Source organism: Magallana gigas, chromosome 7 (genome assembly GCF_963853765.1).
Source record: "Magallana gigas chromosome 7, xbMagGiga1.1, whole genome shotgun sequence".
NCBI lineage: Eukaryota > Metazoa > Mollusca > Bivalvia > Ostreida > Ostreidae > Magallana > Magallana gigas.
In genome coordinates, this window is record NC_088859.1 from 49,551,697 (window position 1) to 49,576,267 (window position 24,571).

Consider the following 24,571-nt stretch of genomic DNA (forward strand, 5'->3'; position numbering starts at 1 on the left):
CAAACTTGAATCATCTTTACCCAGTGATGCTTTGTGCCAAATTTGGTTGAAATCTGCCCAGTGGTTCTGGAGAAGAAGAAGAAAATGTGAAAAGTTTACAACAATGCCGCCAACGACGACGACAGATAACGGACAAATTTTGATTAGAAATAAATATACTAAATATACTGAACAAAATATATCTCGTGCTCACAATGCACACTTATTTTGTACCCATGGCGTAACATCTTGTGAGAGCAAGACATATCATCTCATGTACACAATTATTATTTCATGCGAGTGATAAAATAAGTCATGTACATGAGATACATGTAATATATTGTGCAAAAGATAATAACCACTGTGTCATGCACGCAAAATAAGTCATGAGCACAAGACAATGTCATGCACATTCATGAGATAATATCATGTACACAAGATAATACGTGTCTTTGTTAATGACACCATTATTATGTCCTTTATATATATATTATTATATATTGTATTATTATGTCCTTTATAATATATTTATTTATTATGTCCTTCTTTTTTTATATATATATAAAAACTGTATAGTTCAGCATATCACCATCAAGTTCAGCTGCCTTTGCTGAAAATGATTGGAGAACCAAGTCAATTCGCTGTGGCCAAACATCAATTTAATTCAACAGCCAAGAATAGTTTGAAAACCATCCACAATATGCCATCTCCTTGTTTAATCAATAGTTAATCTTACTATATAGTTATTTTTTAACCTCATTTTTGGGAGTTGATTTTTAATCAACTCTCCTATGCAGTCACGCGGACAAACCGAAAGTGAAACAGTGTTTGGACCTCAGCACAAATCATTGCTCCTGACAAGACTTAGTTTTTGAAAATAATTGATGAATTCGATGTAATATATGCTAAAGCATTGTTTTTCAAGGAAACTTATTTACAAATACCTTAAAAATAGTCAGATTTTAAATGGTACGAACAATTTAAATATTTTTTGTAGTCATGTGTATTCCTACTCCAGAGTTCAATATAGTCTCGTTCAACTCGACGCTCGGCTGTCTCCGTAAACCCTTGTCGGAGATTTACGGTGTCTGCCGAGCGTTTGGTTGAACGAGACTAGAGTTCAATATAATTAAAAATAATTGCTTGGATCCATACAATTTTCGAGACATATTTCTACCACTGATACATAGTTTGATTAAATTAATTTTATCTTTAAATATTATTTAACATGATTCATATGGAGGTTTCTCGACATTTTAGTCGAAAAAGTTCAAAAATTCGTATTCAAATTAGAAACTACGTATACATGTACTTGTCATGCAAAATAACATATCATTGATTTTAAAATAAATAAACATCGACAAAATCAACTCCCGTCAGTTCTTCAGTACTTTGATTTATTACACACTTGTCATGTAAATCATCTTTTAATTGCTGGTCTGACAACATATCTAGTGACCTTGACCTTCAAATCAAGAGAGGACATCCATTAATTTCATGGCTGACCAGATTTCAAATGTAAAAACTCAAAAAACATTGGATTGGAGTATATAAACATTTTCCTTAACTTTAACTGTTTGACCTGAAAATATAAATCAGTCTTATGCATATCATATTCAACTGTATTTCGTTTAAGATCCCAACTTTCAAGAAAACACCTCTAAATGTTTTGCATTGAAAAAAGCGGGAAACTATTATTGTTTATACTCAGAAACAAGCAAAGGTAATTTGATATGTTTGAAGTTGTCAATTTTTATTTCATTACAAAAAAAAAAATTTCAAACAAGTATAAGAAAAAAAAAGAAGCAAACCATTACTTATTAAAATATTGTTAATCATTTTAAATCTTTCTTGCAATCTTTTATAAACACATCTTGTTTATAATACAGAGCAGATATTAAATTTTACATACATTAAAAATTACTGTTAAAAATAAACAAACAAACAGTTACTAATTGAAATAATGTCAATCATTATATATCTATTTGCAATCTTTTCTAAACACAACACTTTTATAATAGAAAGCATATAATTCATATTAAATTAAAAATTAAAATGACTTAACCTTATGATCTTGTATTTCATGCATAAACTAATACATGTATATGAAATTATCAAGCTTACTAATTAACACCACTAATTAACACCATGTTCAAACAATCCAGTTCATAAAGTTACATGTACTTTAGTTGTGTAACAACAACAATCTGGGCAACTAGTTTACATCAACATGTTCATGAACATCACTTTCACAGAATCAATACTTAGACAAACTGGTTGAAGTGTTTCATTTCTGTTGCACATGAATATACAAGTACATCCATGTCCGTCGTGTATAGCATTACATCCATCGTGTTAACTTACTACAAAATACAACCAACGATCTGAAGAACGTGAAACTATTCTGTGAAACATTCAATGCTTAATGTGTAAATACATGTCAATCATTGGCATAGTATAAAGTTTAAGTTTCTCTGTTTATAGGAAGCTCCTAGTGTTTAACACACAGGATTACAAATATATCTTTTAATATGTTTTCAACTTCAGTTCCGCCACCAAGTTTATCATAAGCATTCAAGTTTATAATTAGAAAATATGCAAAAATGCAGTTATTAAATTGTATAAGCAAACCTATTATATGTTTAACATAATAAGTATACAGGTTATGTACATGGTTTTTTTCATCAATCATATGTAACTGAATAAACAGTATTCTTATCAGTGTACATTGTATAGTACATATATGATCCACAAGCATCTCAAGCTCTGTGTTACAAATAACATTGGTATGTGAAATATTTAAAGTTTATTACATTTCTGAACCCTAGTGTAATCATCCAGTTCTTTCTGATTACAACTCGCTAATTCAGCCACTTCAAATACTGTCTGCCATCCACAACCTGGCCTTTACTCTTACAGAAGTGTAGATACTTCTCCCATAATGCATCACATCTCAGCAAATTATCATTTCCTGTTATAGAAAAATAAGTAATGCATCCAGTAATTAAATTCTCACAACAAAGCTCATTACACAAAGTTTTTTGCTTTTGCTTTCAAATTTTAAAACAAGGTACTGCATTTTATTCTCCATACAAACATCACTATTTTCTACGTGTTTGCCAATCTCACCTAATATAATGAGTCGTTTCTTGGCCCTAGTCAGGGCCAGGTTGACCTTGCCCTGATTAACCAGGTGACCTAGATGCTGGTTTTTCCATTCAGTGGTGGATTTAACCTCTACTTTGTGTGCAGGCAATGATCGAACCGTGGACAAGATAACATTCTCCCATTCTTGTCCTGATAAAAATAAAATAATAATAAACACATAAATAAGCAATATAAACATACACATAAAATTTGCAAGATAAAAACTATGCAGTCAAAATTAAAGTGCATGAAATAAGAACGCTATACTTAAGATTTTATTCAATACCCAGTACTTTAATTACAATTTTCTCTGAGAAGAGATTTAACCCTAAACAGTTCATGAACATGATATTTTGACAAGAAATTCACGTACCTTGACAACAGTCTACAGTCAACACAGTGATGTTCTTGTGGCCCTTTTGTTGGAGCTTTTTAGAAATGAGGCCGCTTTGTTCTTGGTAGAAGGACAGGATGACAATACTCTCCTCTGTCAGTCGGTGACGATTGACCAATTTAGAGGCCACAGCAACCTGTAGAATAGAAAAATTGCCATCATTAAACATCTATCAGATTACAGATAGGGATCTATAAATGAAGTGACTAAATTCTGTCTACAGTGTGTCCTCACCGCGAGGCTGGATTCCTCCTGGTTAATGGCGTCCTGTCTGATGGACTCCTCCTTACCATAGAACTGACAGAAGGTCACAGACTTATCATTACTGAACAGAGCCACCTCCTGCTTCTGATCCTTATTACCAAACTCCAAAGTCTTCCCTAATGTTACCATAGATACCCAATCACTGATGCCTTGTTGCTGAAAAAGAATTTAAAAACTACTCTCTTTTGGAAGGATGTATTCCCAATATGAGGCACACTTTTTATCAACTACTGTCAGTACATTAATGAGATGTGAGAGTAGAATAGCAAGATTTTCCATAATTCACTATAATGTGATGGCTTTCAATGCCTCTGTCATTCTTTTCCATCAGCCCATTCAGAGTAATGTCCATTGAACCTGCTGGACTCACCATGCGGTACTGGGTGTTGAGTGTGAGAGCCCTATCCCTGTATCTGTCTAACAAGGAGGCACCAAGTCCCAAACTCCTGGCCACCGGACTGCTGACTTTAGGAGGCACCTGCTGGCAGTCTCCCAAAACAACCACCTGCTTAGACGAACTGAATGTTACAATGGGAATCATACACTCTGGTTCCGAAGCCATGCCACAGTTATCTATTACCACCTGAAAAGAGACAGGTCATGATGAATTACTCTCACAGTTAAATATTCAACTGATTTGATAATTTCTAATAAAAAAAATAATTCCATTATAGTGTTTCATCTGCAGACATACCTGGTTAACATTACAGCCTTGTTTCATCAGGGTTCTAGCACTAGTCATACAGGTACACACCACAACCTCTGCCTCGCTCAGCTCAGACACCTCAGCCTTCCTCAATGTCGCCTCATACTCCTCAATCTGCTGACTTGTAATGTCATCTGGATACAACCTAAACAGCATGTCAAACTGTACGATAGACTGCCCAAACAATGTATCCTGGTTTCTGATCTTGTGGTGGAGAGCAAACCTTTCCTCCACAACCAGAGTCTCGTCACCACTGTCTACAGCCAGCTTCAGCTTCGGTACCAGTCTTGGACTCGGAAATTCCTGCTGTTCTACCTTTTTATCATACACCCTTAAAATCTTTGGACAGCTCTGTCCAAGACGGTTTAATTGTTCTGAAAAATGATGATCAAGTACAAAGTTACAATAGCTAATTTGTCTACAGCCATCTGCCGTAAATTTACTGATTCAGATCTGTTATATACTCTGGTGTATATTGTTCTCTCTCTTACCTACAATCACATCAAGGGACTGGTCACTGGGAGTACAAACTAAAATCTGAGGCTTGGTCCCACTGACAGGGACCATCTTGTTCCTGAGGGACAGCATATATATTAGGCGGGCAGCCATCAGAGACTTGCCCGTCCCTGGGGGTCCAGAGATGACAGTGAATGGCTGCTTCATTGCCATGGAGACTGCTTGTTCTTGTACACGATCAAGGGGAGGTAATCCAGGAGCCGGAAACTGTTGCAGTAACTCGACATCTCGGTAGTCCACTGCAACAAAGTAATAGAAAAGTTAACTAAAAATGTGAAATAACATAAATCAGAACTTCAAATCCTCTTCTAAAAACTTGATACATACCAGAGGCAACTGGTGTTTTGCCAAGAGCAATATCTTTAACTAACTGTCCACTGTCAGGAATGGTCCTTATGGCACATTCCATCTGTCTGAAAAAATATTAATGAAAAAAATAATTTACAGAATTCAAACATACTGGATTCTGATGTTAGATCTGTGAGCATTGTTGTGTTACACTTACCTAGCTTTCTCAGTCTTGGAGACCCACTCTATGGTACAGGGTGTCTTGTTGATCTGTGGACTCCGTAGATAAGATGGTGGTTCCACATTACTCTGGTGTAACAGCAGCCTGACCTTGAACTCCTTATCATTATGTGTTACCGAGGTGACCACACAATGCCCCACCCATTTTACCATCGCATCGCCACTCAATGTCTGCTCCACTGATCTGTCCTGTTCTTTATGGCCAGTCACTTGGAGGTTACAGTACCTTACACACACAAAGTCCATGAAATAGCTCTCAGCATAGTGTACATTATCAGGATTAAATAAATCTTCTAACATTGAGTCATTACTGAACTTGATGTTTCTGTTCTTACAAAACTCCAGGGGTAAACTGAACTCCGCTGTGTATATCTTCTTCCCTGTCCCCTGAGTCTTCCAGTGTAGAAATACATTCCTTATTACAACAGAACTAGTCTCTTCTACAGCAGTTTTAGCTGCCTCAATATTAAGAACACTTAACCAGGAATCCACATAGTCATTCTCATCTTTATACGTTTTCTTAGAGGCATACTGAACTCGTTCTTTAGCAAAGCACTGCCTGGGGTCTGAACGATGCTCAAGGCAAATGTCCAAGTTTGGAACAATACTCAGGAGTTGAATGGCGGGCGTCAGCAAGCCATTGTATGTCTCAGCAACCACCTGTACTTCTACCAGGACAGAGTTACCATACTTGACAGTAAAATCAGTATACGGGACCATCTTCCCATTTACAAGGCGTTCAGTTGTTATTTCTGTGGCAAAGTTTTTATTATGAGCGGGGTTTTTGACCTGGTCTTTTACAGACATAACAGTGGTTTGTAGCTTAGACTGGTTCTCATCTCTGATGGACATAAGGAGCTTCTGCCAATGGAATGAGGGGATCTGGTAGATGTACTGGTTCGGGTTAATCTCCTCCTCCTCATTGGTCGCGATCTCTTCAGACGGAGCCTCCGGGTCGTATATCTGCTCCTGCCAGCACAACTGTACTGCTTTACTGTCCAATGGTTTAGCAGGTTCTCTCAATGCCAGTGTCTTTATCTTTACTACTCTCTTAGAATCTGGGATTTTCCCCAAGGTTGGAGGAAAACAGAGTACAATTTCTTCCTCATTTATCCTTTCTATTGATGGTAACATGGTCATTGGCTTAGATTTTAGCATCAGGGAGAGATGGATACCTTGAACAGCTTGCTGGTACTGTTTGACAATATCACTGGAGTTAGTAAGGTAAGAACAAAGTTGTTTTATATCAGACTGGTTATAGCCTACAGCGGTTCCCTCTATAGCAGCCAAGGACAACCTGTGCATAACCAGGTCCATATAGCGACTTAATGGATTCACAAAGTGGACATAAGGAGCAAGATTTAAGGAATAATGGCCAAGCTCTGTACCATCAGCAGAACACACATACTTTGATTTTCTTTGAATTGCATTTAGTTTGACCAAGGCCACAGCTAGCTGAGGGTGGCTCTCGGCTGCAATGATTACATTCTGTACAAAACTCACATTTCCTGTTTCTGCTGCTTCACAGAGAGCTTGCCAGAGTGCCTGACAAACATCGAAAGAATCATGTACTTTAATGTTACTGGTACGCTTCATATAGTTTATAATACAAGTACACGCCATTTTACACTGACATGTCTTGTTACCATCCAGGAAAGGTTTAGTGAGGGCAACAGAATTAAGGGCATCAGCAAAATACTCCTGTCTCCATAGCTCAAGCTCCGCTTCATTAGGCTCGCTCTGACAATACAGGGGCACCATGCTGGGGAAGTGCTGAAGCAGGAACACTGCCATCTTGTGATTGGTCTGTATCATTAACTCCTGTAGCATTAAGTAGGCCTCGGGTGAGTGTTTATCTTGGTGTGTGATGTCAGCCTCCTGATACAGACTCGCGTTACCCAGTCTCTGCCTCCGCCAAACTCGCGACATGTGGAACAAGACTATTATACAGCTCTTCAGATAATCAGCTGCTGCATCAGGATCCATTAAAATGTCTGCTACTTCTTTGAAAGTGAACTTTGTTTTGGAGTTGATGATACACCTTTTAGGTTCAGCTTTTATTATTTCTCCAGATTTGGTTACAGTTAAGAAGATGGACAGAGTAAGTCTGTCTACTTCTGGTTTGATGCTGCAGAGATCCGTACTTAGTTTTTCTGGTAGCATGTGAATTACTTCTTTGTTAGGAAGAATAATAGACTCTGTTTTGTTCCTAGCTTCTGTGTCAATATTACTGTTCACCTTAACAAAATAAGTCACATCACTTACATGAACCCCTATAAAATAATTTCCATCAGTCGTCTCTTCAATGCTTAATGCCTGACCAATTTCTTCAGAGTCCCCAGAGCTTATCGAAAAAGTCCACTTCTCACGTAAATCCAGGCGTTTACTGTATTCCTCAATTGGGATGGTGAAATCGGAAGAGAAATTAGAAGAGACCTCTTGCTCTACAGCCTTGCTAGTCTCTTTCTTGATATCATATTCTAAGTTCAGAATGTTAATGGCTGTCTGCTGAGTGGTGCCTGCAGGAATTACTCCCACTGTTAATCCTAGCGGCAGGTAGAGTTTAGGGTGCCACTTTAAGAACCTCACAACAAATAAAGTTTCTTGACAGTTTATCTGGTTAATCTTCACAGCCTGACTCTGTACAACCTGTCCTTCCTTAGAGATATGATACACTGGCACTTCACTGTTACACCTCTCCCCCGACGCCGACAGAGAGTACATCTGATGTGCCCCGGGGTTGATGGGGATCATTATTCCTGTGTTATCTGGATCTACACGACACACGAAACATTTATACTCCGGATCAATCTTCCTGTTCAGAATTCCCACCACTCTTCCATGAAGACACGTGTCCATGTTATCTAGTTCTAACTCATCTATATCCTCTGTTGCCAGAATTTCTACCACTACCTCATCTCCATCCATAGCTGTTCCACAGTCTCGGACATTACCAATCTCTATTACGCTATGACTAGCCCTTTGCTCTGTCACCTCAGCATGCATTCTATCCGAGTCTTTACTGAAGATACATCTCTTAAACTTATCAGGATACTTCTGCATCATGGTCTGAAGATGCGCCTCATCATACAACTGAATCTCCTTAAAATCTTCACTCTTACTAGATTGTGTTGTGTCCTTACTATAACACAGCTCAATGTGACCATTAGTTTCTATAAAGTCAATATGTTCTACATATACTGGGCCATCAGGGAACAGAGAGCTTTCTTTCTGCTTCTTCGATCTCTCCATTCTGATAGCTTCCTCTGCCATCTGCTTCAACAGATCATCTGTGGCTGTATCATAACATTCACTCCAGTCGTACGAGTACACAATCCTGTCCTCCTGGGTGTGAGGTGTAGGTCTCCCTCTGATCTCATTTAACTGTGACACTGACCTTGTAAGAGGCCTAACTTCTGCATTTACTACAGGACTACCCCCTAAAGTCAGCTTACTTTGGCTCCAAGCTTTACCTTGCATGCTGGGATGAGAGAGGGGTGCTGGCATCAGTTGACCTTGAGTAGGTAGTGACAAGGCCTGAGGTCTGTTCTGTCCACTCATTTCCACCATTCTCTGCCTGGCTGGAGACTGGGCTAGATTGGACACCTGTTGTTTGATGGAGTCTAGAGTCAAACTAGTGGGATGGATACTCTTCATGTTCTGGCAGTGCTTCAGATAGGTCTTCCAGACGTTAAGACATTCTCCTATAGCGCAGAGGGCTACAGGGTCCCCAACCACCGCCACAAAGGACTGGGCCCTGGTCAGTGCAGTGTTCAGAAGCTTGGGATCTGACAGGAAGCCAAAGTTACCTCCGTCCCCTTCGCACTCCTTATCCGGGTTATAATTGTTGTCAATCAAGCTGCGAGTCCTCACAGTAGAAATAAACAGTGCTCGAAACTCTTTTCCTATAAAACAGAATTCAAAAGTTTACTCTTTATGGCTATCATTGTTTTTAAAAAAGCATTGTTCTTTGATAACAAAACCACAAAATTCTTACCTTGAACATTATTGACCCTCTCAACCGTCACATTCTTCAGTTCTGGGTGTTTCTTTCTTAGAGACTTTCTTATAAATAGTACCTGTTAGGAAAATGGACATACATGTAGTTGTAACACAAAGAGTTTTACTACCAGCATACAGTTTACTCATAAAGTTTCAGGTGATAATGAAGTTATGTTCTAACCTGGTCGTAATATGGAGTGACTACCCCAATGGTTTGGGGGTTCCTCTCGCCCCACTCTGTAGGCCACCTGTTGTACAGCTCATAAACCCTCTCCACCACCTCCTGAACCTCAGACATGTTGTAGAAGGAGATACTGTCAGAATCTTGGATCTCCATCCCCTGCACAGCATAAAACATCAGAGGAGTGATCTCCAACACAGAGGGGAGGTTGGCCTTGGACTCTAGTTTATCAGGGCCACCATAGAATATGGCAGAGATAAACCGTAAGATCTCCATCTTGGTTCTGTAATTGATCCTCAACAGAATGTTCAGTGGCTTGGCAGGATCTATTTTGTGGGAGAAGGAGTCATAGTACTGGAATAGTCTCTCTAACAGAGACATGTCAAACTTCTGCTCACAAGCCTCGGGGCTGTAGACTTTCGGGCTGATCTGTTGATGGTCACCAGCCAGAACCACACAGGTGTTCTTACTGGCCAGGGTCAGGGGCATGATTGCCTCAGCCTCCAGAGTCTGGGCCGCTTCATCCACAAAGATGTGTGTAAAGTAATCCTGGAGCCCCAACTCTGCCAGCAACAGGGAGGTGGATAGGGTCACTATCACTATATTGTGCTTAGTAATGTCTTCATGAGTTGGGAACTCAAAGGCTGTCTTATCTGGGGTCAACATGCAGTATTTCTTGACCTTGTCCTGGACAGTGTTAACTCGTCTGTCTTTGAAGTACACTCTTCTGATTTTGGCATTACTCTTTGTCTTCTCTATGAAAGGATCTAGGTGTTTCGTGATATACAGGTCAGCAGCACTGAAATAACAGTCAAAAAACAATAAAATCGTTAGTCAACCAACTTTCAACAACTGTTAGTCAACCAACTTTCAGCAACTGTTGTGATAATCTTTACATATAAACATCTCAAGTTTTACCTGTTTGACTGAGCACATATGAGGATTTTAAAGTCTTTCCTCTCCTTGATAAGAACCATTACAGCCTGAGCAATAGTTTCTGTTTTACCAGTGCCAAAAGGACCATAGATTACAAATGGTGGGTTGTATTCAGACCGCTCTGTGACGATGTGTTGGACTGCTGTTAACTGGTCGGCATTCAACACAGAGGAGCTAAAGTAAACAAGATGCATAAATCATAAAAAACTGATGGCTGTAAAATTGGTTGATACAATAAAAACAATATACGATACACCAGTCAGTTATAGAGGAGCTACAAGCAAAATTCATCAAAAATAAATCCTATAAAATCATTAAAAAATTGACGACTTTGTTATTTGGATGATAAAGAAAAAAATGTAGACCTACTTTATACTTAGTGTAGATTTCTCATGGAAAGGTTTAATCTTAGAGAGGTCTGGGAATACAACGTCGGTGGAACTGAGATTATCTACAGCATAATGCATCATACAGAACCACCTCCTGTCCATCTGGAACTGTATCTCCACATTCAGGGTCATTCCAGGTTTCAGCTTCAGACCCTGCACACATTTACTGGAGAGACACAAATAAAGGTATTCCTTGCCACGCCCATCAAAATCAAAGTTATCCTTCCCAACAATCACTCCCTCATATACGTTGGAACCAGATTGGCTCTGCGGAGCCAGCAGCACTGAGCGGACACTGGTTAGAATCAGTTTGCCTGCGTCTGTGTCCTCAGTCAGGTACTCTGCCAGAGGAACTTTGGCGAACAGTTCACCCTTCTGTGCAGGAAACACAAGCATCTGCTCCTGAATGGATCCCAACACTGTGATAGTCTTACACAAGTTGTAGCTTTAAAGAAAAAATTGCAACTAACTTATTGAGAAAAAACACTCAAATACTTAATGTAAGCTAAAATTTCATGGTATTAACCATTAGGTTATAGTGTTACTGGTACATACAAACTACCGGTGTTCGAATATGCCAGAAATGGTCGTTACCTGGATATAATTTGGTGTCGCTTCATCTCCTCCATCTCCAGTAACTGATGCATTTTGTGGTGGTAGTTGTTCCAGTTGAGTTCTGTGGTCACACTGTGCTGACTGATCACGCTGTCAGAGGAGGTTGGAGATTTATACTTACTGGTCAATCTCTTTTCAAGCTCATCCACATTAGCCCCCTCGTACCGAACAATCTCCCTGTTTTCTGCTGTCCAGTGGTCAAACTGCAGCTTCTCCCTGAGAGACCTAACCCTCTCATGAGTCCCAACGGTTCCTACCTCTACGTACAGCTTCCTGACCAGTACTGGCAGAGTGCCAAAGTCAAATATCACCCACTGGTTGAATGAGCCGAACATGTTCCCAGTGAAGTGTACCTCCACACGGTAATGGTCGTTGGTGACCTGGAATGAATCACCCTGGGCGATCTGTGTGTTCTTATCTAACTCATTCTCCTTCAGAGAGAAATGAAGGCGGTCTTTGTTGTACAGTAGGGCAACTTTTTCCAGTGTTCTCTATATAATGAAAACATTTGTATAATTACATTATCTTAGCACTTTTTTGGTCAGCTATATTTACTAGAATATGCATTGCATTCTACTCCATATATACATGTATTGATTCACTACAAATACTCTTTGCTAGTATTTTTTTTCTAGCTATCATTATTACATCAATTATATCAATACACAGTTTTCAATGTCAAACTTATAATGAACCATTAAAATCTTTTTCAGTTAATCACAGTATATATATTGATACATTTTGAAAGAAACACTAATTAAGACATTGACAAATACACATGGTGTTTGATATATCAATGTCTATGACACAACAATTCAAACAATAACCCAACATCCTACCTTTGATTGAACATCAAATATCCAGGCAAACACGGCATTCTTCTTTTCCTCATAAATAGTTAACTCCTGATCACAGGTCACCTCTACATCTGGCAGATCTTCTGCAATCTGGGAAATGCAACGAAAATATGTTCAAACCATACATGTACCAGTATGCTGTTTTTCAAGATACAAAAAGTTGACTGCTACAGGTGCCAAATTAAGTGGATACCGATATCTGTTGAGAGATTAAAGGACACTGACCACTTTTATCCCGTGTTCTGCTGACTGGTACTGCTCCAGCAGTTCATCCATGAAGGAGAAGACCTTCTCCTGGCGAGCCATTTCACGTTTCATCTGTCGCCACTCGTACCTCTCCCGCCATTCGTCCAGTTCCTCCTCACTGTGGGCGTACTGACACATATTGTACATGTCGGGGACGTTAGAGTACGGACACTTCCTGCCCTCCACATGTCTGAAAGAAGTAATTCAAAACAAGTTATGATAAGTTCAGTATACAAATAGATACACAGTAAACAGTTTCATATATTACATATATCTTATTTTATACCTATTTACTGGCTAGGAGGACGATAGTAAGTTTATTGTTCCCCACGACAGCAACTATTTCCATTGGCTTCGCCTTGTGAAATAGTTGCTGTCGAGGGGGACAATAAACTTGCTATAATCCGAATAGTCAGTAAATAGGTATCTTGTTATACCAAAAAAAACTTTATTTGTCTGCTATGCAGATTTTTTTATGATAAACAAATTAGAGTTATCAGACTCTGAATTTAATGTAGTGAACGGTTTACATCAGAGGTGTTCCGATTTTAACAAAGAGGGGAAATCAAATGCCGTAGGTGAATAGTTTTGATGACTATTTACCATGGGTAGATAGCACGGAAACTAAATCACGTTAGATAGAATAGGATGTTTATTTGTTGTAATTTTATAAAGAAAATATTCACAGAGGTATAATAAACATGTATGATATATATACATGTATGATCATTAAATTCCAATGGGAATCGCCTCATATGGAATTTACTTTGTGTTTATGACAAAAAGTAAATAAAATAATGAAAATCAAGCAGTTACAAATGTCAACTTGGGTACAAAACTTGACATCATGATGCTCTAAGAATGACTTCATATTGCTCAAGGAGAGGTATATTTCGCACTGACATTGTATGGAATACATGTATATATGGTTTCCACATGATTTCTGTTAATGATTTTCTTACAAATTAGCAGGAGGTAAGATATAATTGGTGATCCTTACTTGAAGCAGAGTTCGTAGTTGGTGCCGGGTAGTCCCCACGGGGGCTGTCTGTGGTTCCACTGATGCTCCTTGTCTGAGTTGACGTTGAAGTTGTGTTTTTCGGAGGCGGTGTGTTCGTCCCACTGTTTCTCGCTGTTGCACTGCTTCCCACAGTACGAGCAGTAGTACATACTGTACTTGACCTGAGTGGGCAGGTTGACTCTCTTTGTGACAGTCACCACCGACTCTCCACTAATCGCCTTGTTCTTCTGGGCACTCCTGGTGATCTGGGCTTCCTTACTAGCTATGTACAGATCTTCCAATTTCTTAACTGGTAAGCAATAAAACTCACATTTATACGAATCAAAAATGAAATACAGGGCAAAATGTAGCAATAGGTATGGTTGCTCTTTGTACGGTATAACATGCTTTAAGCAAAGTCAGTTTCAAAGCCCTAATCTTAAAATTATTTTGTAAACTTATCAGATTTTAAAATGTTTAAAAAGAATTCTAACTGCTTTATCCTGCACTCTGCTATAACCCTGCTTTACAGTATAGACAGAGGCTGACTTACCATCGTGAACACACATCCACTGCCAGATCTCCAGTTCCTCCTGACTGTGAGCAAACTGACATGGACCGCCTCCAGTGTATCCACACTTCCCGCGCTTCTCGATATAACTACACAGGATGAACCGGAATCCAGTGGGAATTTTCCTAGGAAGAACCCGAATCTCCTTGTTGGAGGGAGACACCAAGTACACCCGGTTCATTTTCCAGTTGGAGTGGATTTTCACACACCTGTCTTTTGTTCCATCCTGAAAGCTTTTCTTGCCATTTTTCCAGCAAGTTAAACACAGTTCTTGTATAATAAAAGGACACAGATCATCCCCCTCTTCGTCAACGCTGGCCAGAGGTTTGGTGTCGGGTACCTGGGGGACAGCTTTAGGGGCTACATTTTGAGTCTTCATAGCAGGGGCCTGGAACAGAGTAGCCGATGGTGTGATCTCTGATGTGTAAGTCTTCATCTCAGTGGCACCTGTTGATATACCCAGCTCTTTATTGGCCAGTTCAACTATCTTCTCCTGAGAAAATCCTGTGTCTCTTTCAAACATCCACAAGTCTCTTTCAACCAAACTGTGAGCAAACCTACACTCAGCATTTATCCTATTACGACAATAATGCAGCCATTTACAGACTTTGAAAAATGCCGTCTTGTGTTGGAACCCCCTGGGATTGATGATGGTGACTGTGCCGTCAGTGCTGAAGTGGGCCAGGATTTTATAGTCCGACCAATCATGTTTCCCTTTACCACTACATTTACCTTCGGCTCCCTCTCTATTTATCATTTGGGGTGTATTATAGAAGCAGGCCTTACATACAAAGCTGAGGTATCCTGAATGTCTCTGCAGAATATCAGCAATGGAGTAGCCTTTATCTAGACTTTTTGACCTACTCTGTATGATGAATTCTGAGATATTAAACTCCTCATCTTTCTCCATGGTCCATAACAGTTGTTCCCATTTATTATGAGCAAAACTACAATTGTCCTCACCATAGCGACACAATCCTCCCACCACTACACTATTACACATTATGTAGCTGCCAAAGAATACCCGGTGGTTCTTCCTCTCCCTGATTTTTAGCCATAAATCATTTGAGTGCTTTTCTCTGACTACCAGAACATTTTCCTCGCATACATGCTGAGTTGGTTGGTACATGTATACTCCTTTAAGAGTGTTCACCTTATAACAGTTTTTACAGACCAGTTTATATTCCAATTTTGAGGCCAGACTTGGAGGAAAGTCTTGTGTAAAATTAGAGACACTTTCTGAGGGGTCCTCCATAGGAGCAGAGTCAGCGACTGGCCTGGGAGCAGGTGCCCTCATCATGTTAGGTCGGATCTGTGCCTGGGATGTGGGTGCATTAAATGGGGGCATCATTCTGGGTGGACCTGTAGTGAAACATACAAGTAAACTAAATGTCAACTCAGAATATCTAAACAAGCATTCAATTGTAAACAATTAAATGTAGAGTTTGTAATCAAGTATGATGTCCAGATTTGGCAAGTCAATATCATTTGAGAGAAAGTAATGAATGAACTTGATGACCAATGTTGATATGTAACTAACGTTCAAAGATATTGTTTTGTACAGCTGTGGAAAGAAAAGCAGAAATGTAAATTAAAATCAAAATGTCATTTCATTATTTTCATTTTTGTGACTTGGCCATACCTTGCATTGGGAACATACTCCTCGGTGCAAGAGGTGGATATGGCAATCGGGGAGGCAAGGGTCCCATTCCTGGGGGAGGGGGAGGCATCATGAAACGATAAGGGTCATGAAAACGCTGAGGTGGGGGTCCAGGCATGGGGGGCCTGTTCATTATAGGGGCGGCCGGCAGACTACTGGGCGGGGCCTGGTGTCTAGGTGGGGTTGGCAGGAGGGGCTGCTTCACAAGGGCCGGACTGGGCTCCACAGGAACAAACGGAGCAGGCTTTGTCTGTTTGGTCTTGTAGTTGAGGCCTGGAATGCTGGCTGACTTATCCTCATTGGACTCTACTGCCTGTAATCGGGATAACTCCTCACCGTTATCTGCCAATGGAGGAAGAGAAATAAAAAATAACACATTCAAATTCATTTATTGTTCATCATCCCAACATTTACACATTCTTTTGATTAAATAAATAATATACCAGTATATTCAAGGGTGAAATGTATATATCATTAAAATTCAAATGAACACAATTTTTCACACTTCAGGGCAAACTTTGACAGATCTCCATCAGTAAAGTCTCATCAAAAGGAGGATGTTCATCAACCTCACAGTATTATTGAATTTACACAGATAACAACAAAACATTTTACATGTATTCTGACCTATTTTATACTGCTGGAGTTTACTAATGAACTCTAAGAGAAGAAAGCTCCCTATCCTGTCCATGTTCCACAGGGTCTTCTCAGCTGTATTATGAGCGAATGTACACTTCTCCTCCCCGACAGCGCAGGGGTTGCCACTGCTGAAGTGGGTACAGATCTTGTAACTTCCAAACTGCTGAAATTTAGACTCTGGGCGTGGTCTAACCTTAATCCAATTCATCCCTTCTCTTCTTACTTTTACTAGCAGTATGTGTCTGGTACATTCATGTGGTAAGTTCCCACGATACTGAAATCCCCTTATACCCTCTCCTATCTTTACAAAACACTGTCTACAGGCTAACCTCCAGTCATAATTATCATCCAATGGAAACTTAATGTTCTTTATTTCAATAATGGCTGATGGATTCATTGGCCTGATGCTTGGTGTAGAAGTTCTGGAGGACAGGGGTGAGGCAGAACTGGAGATGGTAGAAGTGTGATGAGGAAACTCGACCTTAGAAGGAGATTTACCTACAAAACCATTTTAATCTGAACTCATAAAGATTTCTTGTTAGGTTTTGATTATAAAAAAAAAAGGGTTCTGGAATAAAGTATTGTTTTCACAAATACACTTGAAGATAAGCTTTTGATACCTGCTGGTGGGGAAAAACAATCTAATCCCATTGCCTGGTTCTTCATTTCTGGTTCCTGAAAAAAAAAATCAAATTGAATTCTTCATCTTCCAATAAGGATTCAAATACATGTTTGTCTGTTTTACTGTATAAATAGAAAAACTTTTAACTTACAGATATATCAACTGTTGGAGCGAAATTATGCATAAAGGTGTGTCCGGGATTGCCCAGTGTAGTGTTACGAATGCTCATGAAGTTGTTGACAAAGTTTTCATCCTCACTGAGGCGGTCATCCGTCCCGTCCGTGTCACCAGACTCTGCCCCCGACGATTCCATGTCCCCGTTCTTTATTTCCTGTGCCGGCTTCATCGCCACCTTAGCATTATTATTGTTACTGGTTCCATTGGTCTGAGCACGCTGCTTGTTAGACTTTCCTGAGGGCAAGAAAACTTATTTATTTAACATCAATCATCAAAGTCTTCTGTAGTCTAATTATGGAGTACAGATCAACTTCAGTATTTCAAACACTGAAATCTCAAAAATTAGAGGTATGTCGAGGGGAGTCGGAGGTCCTAGCCACTGTTTCTTGATAAATCTCATATATTTGACATTAGACATATCAAAGTTCTCTCTCTCTGTCCAACTGAGTTCAAGATAACAGGGTTTCACTTTATATATACATACACCTCAAACTGAACAAATGATCTTCAGATTGGATGCATGGATTACACAAAAGATGATGATTACCTTTATTTTTCTTTGCAGGCATTTTTTGTTTTGTTTCAATTTGCTAGAATAAAAAAATAAATTGAATATAAACAAATGAAGCAAAAGTGTCTGAATGAAACGTAGCAAAAATTAACTTTATTTTAATTTTAATATTTTAAAATTTCAGATAAACCTACCTTATTAACGTGAATATTGGTTCCCTGTAGCCATTCGTCGTCTAATTCTTGGTCCTCTACAGATTTAGCATTCTTGGCTGACACACTAGCAGTATTATTCTCTTCTTCTATTAATTCTTTCAATTCTTCTAATATTTCTTTAAAAACCTGAAATTAAACAACCAGTATGACAGAGTGTACAATATAAGACATTTTGTTATATCATGAAATAATGGCTTCAATACACCTGATGTTGTCAACGTGTCTAATGACACAAAATTTTAATAGGTCGTGGAGACCAGGACAAGAAACAAGAACCACTTCAGCGTGCAAGAGTTCCTAGATTGTATACAACTAAACTGTATTGAAAGTTATTAAATCAAAATATTCATCCTTGAACAAGATATCTGTGAGCCAATGCTCACTAGTGATACCCCCGCTCTGATGTGAATATGCAAAATAAGCAAAGTCGACATTTAACAGAAAGCTGGCATCCGATTGGTACAGAAATATATCCCACAATATGGCATGCCAAAACAAATAGTGTGTTAAAATTTCAAGCATCTGCGATAAATAGCTGCTGAGAAATCTTTGACGAAAATTTGTTTGAAAATGTTGGCTAAAAATAAACAAAGTCGTCATTTAACAGGAAGTTGACACCCGATTGGTACAGAAATATATCCCACGATATGGCATGCCTATACAAATATTGTGTTAAAATTTCAAGCATCTGCGATAAATAGTTACTGAGAAATCTTTGACGAAAATTTGTTTGAAAATTTGGTTAAAAAATAAGCAAAGTCGTCATTTAACAGGAAGTTGACGTCCGATTGGTACAAAAATATATCCCACGATATGGCATGCCTTAACAAACACTGTGTTAAAATTTCAAGCATCTGCGATAAATAGTTGCTGAGATAAATGCGACAGAAATTTTTGTTACGGACGGACAGACAGACGGACAGACAGACACACAAGGGTAAAACAGTATACCCCCTCTCCTTCGGAGCGGGGGTATAAAAAGTTTTAATTCAAAGATAGACTGTAATTGTCTATGAATGATATGAACTAACAATTCATTATATACACACATCTAAGACTAAATGAAATTATATTTTTACAACAGACCTTGCTGATTTAGAATAATGTAGACCATGAAATGAATTTCTTACGAAACCAAAACATTTTATTGTCTTACAACTAAACTGTACATCCTTGGTTAGTTAAACAAGAAATTTCAGCATCAAAAAGTAATTGTACATGTAAATGCTAGTGATACAGATCGCTACCAATTACTTTGTCACAAGTCAAGGCTAAAGGCAATCCATTAAACTGATCATCATTGAGACTCTAGAGTGTCTACTCTAAAAAGAAATTCAAAACCTCCTTTAAAGTTGCTTAGTGCCAATTTTTGGGATATTGCAGTATCGATTAATTTTCCAAACAATCCAATTATCTTAAATTTTATAGACTTTCACCTATTTACACCAACAGAATCAGCCTTCTTTCAAAGGTAGATACATTCAAGGTAAATAAAAATCATTTATTTATGGGAATACAAAAAAACAAACCAAATGCATCATGGGCGGGTCAAGAACAGGAAACAATTTTTTGTAAACAAAACAAACTTCAGAAAGATTAGTGAAATAATGTACCGTACTTAAGTTTTATTTTTGATTTGCCAAAACATTTTTGAAAACTTATTTCCTTCATTTATCATGTTTATAGTATATTCATATATATAGTTAATGTCCATTATTATACATATCCAAAACAAACCCAACGTTTTAAAGCAAACATGAAATCTGATATAAGATTAGACCAAGCAGCTTTTATCAAATTTTTATCCAAAAAAAAAAAGAAATTATAAAATCAGAAAGACAGAAGTCATAAAATCCTATAGCTACCTTTAATGCTTATCACTGCCAACAACAAATGCAATGAATGAAAAACCACACAAAAGAAAAGGCTTATCAAACCTTGCATTTAAAAATCTAGTTTCCAACTAGCTATAACAAAACAGAAACTTGAAACTTCCCCCCCCCTCCCCAAAGATATGATCCAACCACTGTATACAACAGACAGGCAAAGAAAGAAAAAGTAAAAACTACCAATTCTTACTAGTTGTCTACATTATTAATTCACAAAGAGAAAACAGTAATAAACATACCTGTGGGATTACACAAATAAAAAAAACTCTGGGAAATCCCCATTGCTAAATATATCAATTACCACTATCTATTAATAGTGCACATGTGAGTAAGTCTTATGTAATGACAGTCTTAAATACATGTACATGTATATTCTGAATATATATGCATTTTTAAAACTACACCACTGAACTTCTCTCATGTGTGATGCATGAACAATACTGGTTTTGTACTTCCTAATATTATAAGCAGCAGAATAAAAGTACATGTAAAACATACTAGATAATCAAAGTACTGAAGTACTGACGGGAGTTGATTTTATCGATTATCATTTATTCATCAACGATATGTGATTTTGCATGGCAAGTAGTATCAGTAATCTCGAAATATTTCTGAGAAATTGTATGGATCCTGGCAAGATTGAACTCTTGTCTTGTTCAACCAAACGCTCGGCTGTCTCTGTCTATCTTCGACAAGCAAGAGAGACTCTATTTTGTTGGATATTAACGGAGACAGCCAAGCGTCTGGTTGAACGAGACTACATTGAACTCTAGCGTAGGAATACATACAACTTTAAAAAATATCTAAACTGTTTGTACAATTTAAAATCTTATTATTTTCATGCTATTAATAAATAAGTTTTCTCGAAAAACAATGCTTCAGAATACATAGCATCGAATTTATTAATTATTTTCAAGAACTAAGTGTTGTCAGCGGTATTGATTTGTGCTTAGGTCCAAACACTGTTTCACTTTCGCTTTGCCCGAGTAAGTGCATAGGAGAGTTGATTAAAATTCACTCCCAAAAATCAACACAGTTTGGGTAATTAGTGTCATCAACCTAACAACACAATAATAGTAAGAACATAGAAGTGCATGGGATCTTACCGAGCAACAGTTTCAATCATACCCTGATTAGAATATAAATACACAAAGCTTACCCCAGGCTTGATCTCCATGCCTTGTTCAGCTACTGACAGAGCATCTGTAAGTCTATTCTGTGCCTTCAGGGCCAGAACCTGTCTGTAGTAGGCCTTTATATTGCCAGGAAAAATCTGTAAAGCTGTAACAACAAATCCAAAATTGATAACATGTCAGACAGTTAATCACTCAACATTTTTTCTGAATGAAGACTTTTGATACCTGATTCGCAGTCCTTAATAGCTTCTATATACATTTCCTGGAATTGTAAAAAGTAAAAAATAAATAAATAAACCCCAAGTACACAAAGTACTAATAGTACTTAGCATGGATGGAGAGAAAGAGAAAAAAGTGTAGGTTTTCATTTGTTTGGTGTCATCATACCTTTTTGAGACAGCAGAATGCTCTATTAGAGAAGAGAGTAGACTTAAACTCCTTATCTACGATGTGATAGAATCTCAGCTCCAGTATCCGGGCTATGAACAGGGCATTACGATAGTGCATCCAGGAATTGTCAAAGTCCCCCTCCTTAAATAAATCATTTCCCTCATCTTTCAGGTCTTGCATTAGATGAAGGAGAGCATTCTACAACAAAATAACAGCATTTAACATACATGTATTTTGATTCTAATTTTCAGTATGTTTATCACATAGTTTAGCAACCAAATTAAATTTTCAAAAAAAACTCCAATAAACTTAAAAAAGAACATGCCATACAAGTCATACCTTGTGTACTTTTGGTTCCTGATCGTTTCTGAAATTGTTTTAAAAATCATCTTACAAAGGTAACTCAACAAAGGAATATGACACTCAAAGTATTTATTAAAGCCAGGTCTGTCAGACACTCAATTATTGAAAGGAACGACTCAAAATTTGAAGAAATGACTGAAATTTGATTCATTCTTAAATTGAAACATATTCTAACAAGATACCTTTTTTGGGAACAAAGAAATTTATCATCATCATGATCATGGAGGTTATTTAATAACAAGATATAACTTTATATAACTTATATAAACATAATAATTTTATATCATCATTCTTCATCTAAAATGTCACAGCTTTTTCGTATAACAAATAATTTGCCCATTCATTAAGAATATATACACCTTGGTCATATCGCTACATTGTGGCATAATAACCAAACAGAGAACACAACAATTTTGACTAAAGACACATCATAACTAATCAGAGAGCCCAGCAAAAAAGACAGAATAGCCAATCAGAGGGTGACTTACACCATGGACTCCCAGTAGAGGGAGATTCTCTCCTTCCTGTCTTCACGATTTCTGACCTCCTCGAAATCCCGAGGGACATCACTTGGGTATATCCCGTCCGACCACGGGAGGTCCATTTCTTTATCGGACCTACTCAAATACGAAAAACATATGTTTATGTTATTTGCAATTAAAACTGCTGTATCAGTAACATTTGCATGTTACTTTTTATACATTCATATTTATTTAATCACCATATTGCAGAAATGCTTTATCAACGGTAAAATCTGAAATATAAAAAAGTGCTCTTGTTTTTAAATTATATTTTAATAATGTATAATTTAACAAGTCAAACTAATATTTAGTTTCGCTGGTCATATTTTCAAAATATTACATCGATGCATCAGGCAGGTATTGCAAAAATTTGAAAGGAGAATACTTTCATTCTAAGTTTGTTACTGAAAACTAACATATTGTACATGTATTGATCCATATTCAATACTTCTCAATGCAGCAGCATTTGACCTTATTTGGTGGTGCCCTACCCTTGATTTTTTAAAATTTAATTCATGAGATTACACGATTATTTACAATGGATTTGCCCTTCAAACCAATTGAAGGAAGCATTGTGATTTATTTTGGAATTCACCACAAGCATGACAAACTTAACTAGGAGGAAATATTTCTACAAGACTACAATTGACTCTTATTGCAATCTTTTTTCTGAAATGCCTTTTCCATATTCAATTAACTGCAATATAAAAATGTTCAATAAAGAGAGGAGAGATAAAGGCTTTAAATCTGAAGGGTCAATCTTTTCTGAACACCTAGAATAGTGATGAGCACTGATGACAATACACATGTATGACAGTACTGACCTTTAGATCATATCAAAGTTACTGCTGAGTCATATAGAATTAAGATAAGCAAGGTTATATGAGGATAAAGTTCAAAATCCCCAGACTAAGACCAGTGACTGGTGAAGTAGACCTCAAGTACACTCACAGTATTCAGTTGAGTAATAATTATTGAAAGTGTACGCCAAAAAATAATAATAAAAACAATTATTGATGGGCTGATTCAGTGTTAGAATAATAATTAAACCAAAAAGCAAATGTTCAAACGACCAAGTGATCATCCTCTGGTACAGTGTAAAATTCAATCAATTGTGGCATGATCGCATACAAAGTCTACCTGCCTACACGGAGTTTAACGTTAGCTCCTAAGCTCCTAAGCAGAGTTCACCTGTTCACAAATTCATTCCAATTGGCTTACATCCGTCATCTATTGCTTAACTGAATTATAATATTTAAAATGTTATCGTTACAAATGACATCGAGCAAGTATTGGTAACGACAATGCATAAACGCCATTCATAGTTTGATATTTAAAAAAAAATCCTGATGTTCAGGCGGCATGGTCTGGTGTGGTCGACGCATGTTTTGTTTACTTCCCTTTATCACAGAGGAGGTTGTCAAGTTTTAAACAAAAATCATTGTGTATATTGAAACTTTTCAAAGCTTACCTTTTTACCAATCATTAAACTTTTCCATCTTTTTACACAGTAATTTAATAAACAAAATCATATCATGTTCTTCGGTAATAGTTTCCCCCTTTCTTTGAACTTCCGGAAGGAAAAAACCAAATCCGATTCGTGAAGTATTATCCGATTTGTTTAGAGAGCTTTTAGTTTAGCGCGGTATACAATTTGACTGCAACGCTTGATGTGTTACAGGGCCGACGACATCCAAAATAAAATAATCATTCAATGCTTAACATTGGCGGATCCCCCCGGAACCCCCCCCCCCCTTTCTCTGGGACATGAATTTTTAATTGCTTATTTGATATCGAAATAAAGTACATTGTACTCCCCTTTAGTATCTGGTGTTTACTACACTGAGTAAACATGTGGAAAATTAAAGAAAAAATACATAAAATTAAGCAGTATGCTAAAAAACACAGATTTATAATAACATCTACAATGTATTTTCTACTCTATTTCTTTTTAAAAAAAATTGATTATAGTTCATACAGTTTTGAACTGACAAGCCATCGAGTAAAACAACGTTCAAGTACAAGTACACGCATTCGTTTTACTTTTTAAAAAGCCGCTTTCAAATGTATTGTTTAGTTAATTAACTAAAGTAATCATAATAGATGAGTGTTACTTC

At 37.6% G+C, this 24,571-nt stretch overlaps 1 protein-coding gene across 1 annotated transcript; it reads right to left on the reverse strand.

Annotated features, from left to right (window-relative positions):
• Window positions 1-1,723: 1,723 nt before the first annotated feature.
• Window positions 1,724-24,028, reverse strand: LOC105347778 (3'-5' exoribonuclease HELZ2). The gene is made up of 30 exons (XM_011456986.3): window positions 23,926-24,028; window positions 22,422-22,550; window positions 21,910-21,937; window positions 21,568-21,768; window positions 21,406-21,442; window positions 21,204-21,325; window positions 18,135-18,281; window positions 17,977-18,019; window positions 17,404-17,663; window positions 17,251-17,305; window positions 16,619-17,128; window positions 15,974-16,333; window positions 14,314-15,693; window positions 13,761-14,070; window positions 12,740-12,950; window positions 12,497-12,604; window positions 11,637-12,148; window positions 11,023-11,487; window positions 10,636-10,827; window positions 9,718-10,516; window positions 9,532-9,613; window positions 5,512-9,439; window positions 5,334-5,419; window positions 4,982-5,245; window positions 4,479-4,864; window positions 4,155-4,367; window positions 3,755-3,940; window positions 3,500-3,656; window positions 3,109-3,276; window positions 1,724-2,950 (listed from the first exon to the last, which is right to left on the reverse strand). The coding sequence occupies exons 2-30, from the start codon at window positions 22,535-22,537 to the stop codon at window positions 2,841-2,843; spliced, it is 11,436 nt and encodes a 3,811-aa protein (XP_011455288.3). The 5' UTR covers window positions 22,538-22,550; window positions 23,926-24,028; the 3' UTR covers window positions 1,724-2,840.
• Between the last annotated feature and the right edge of the window lie 543 nt (window positions 24,029-24,571).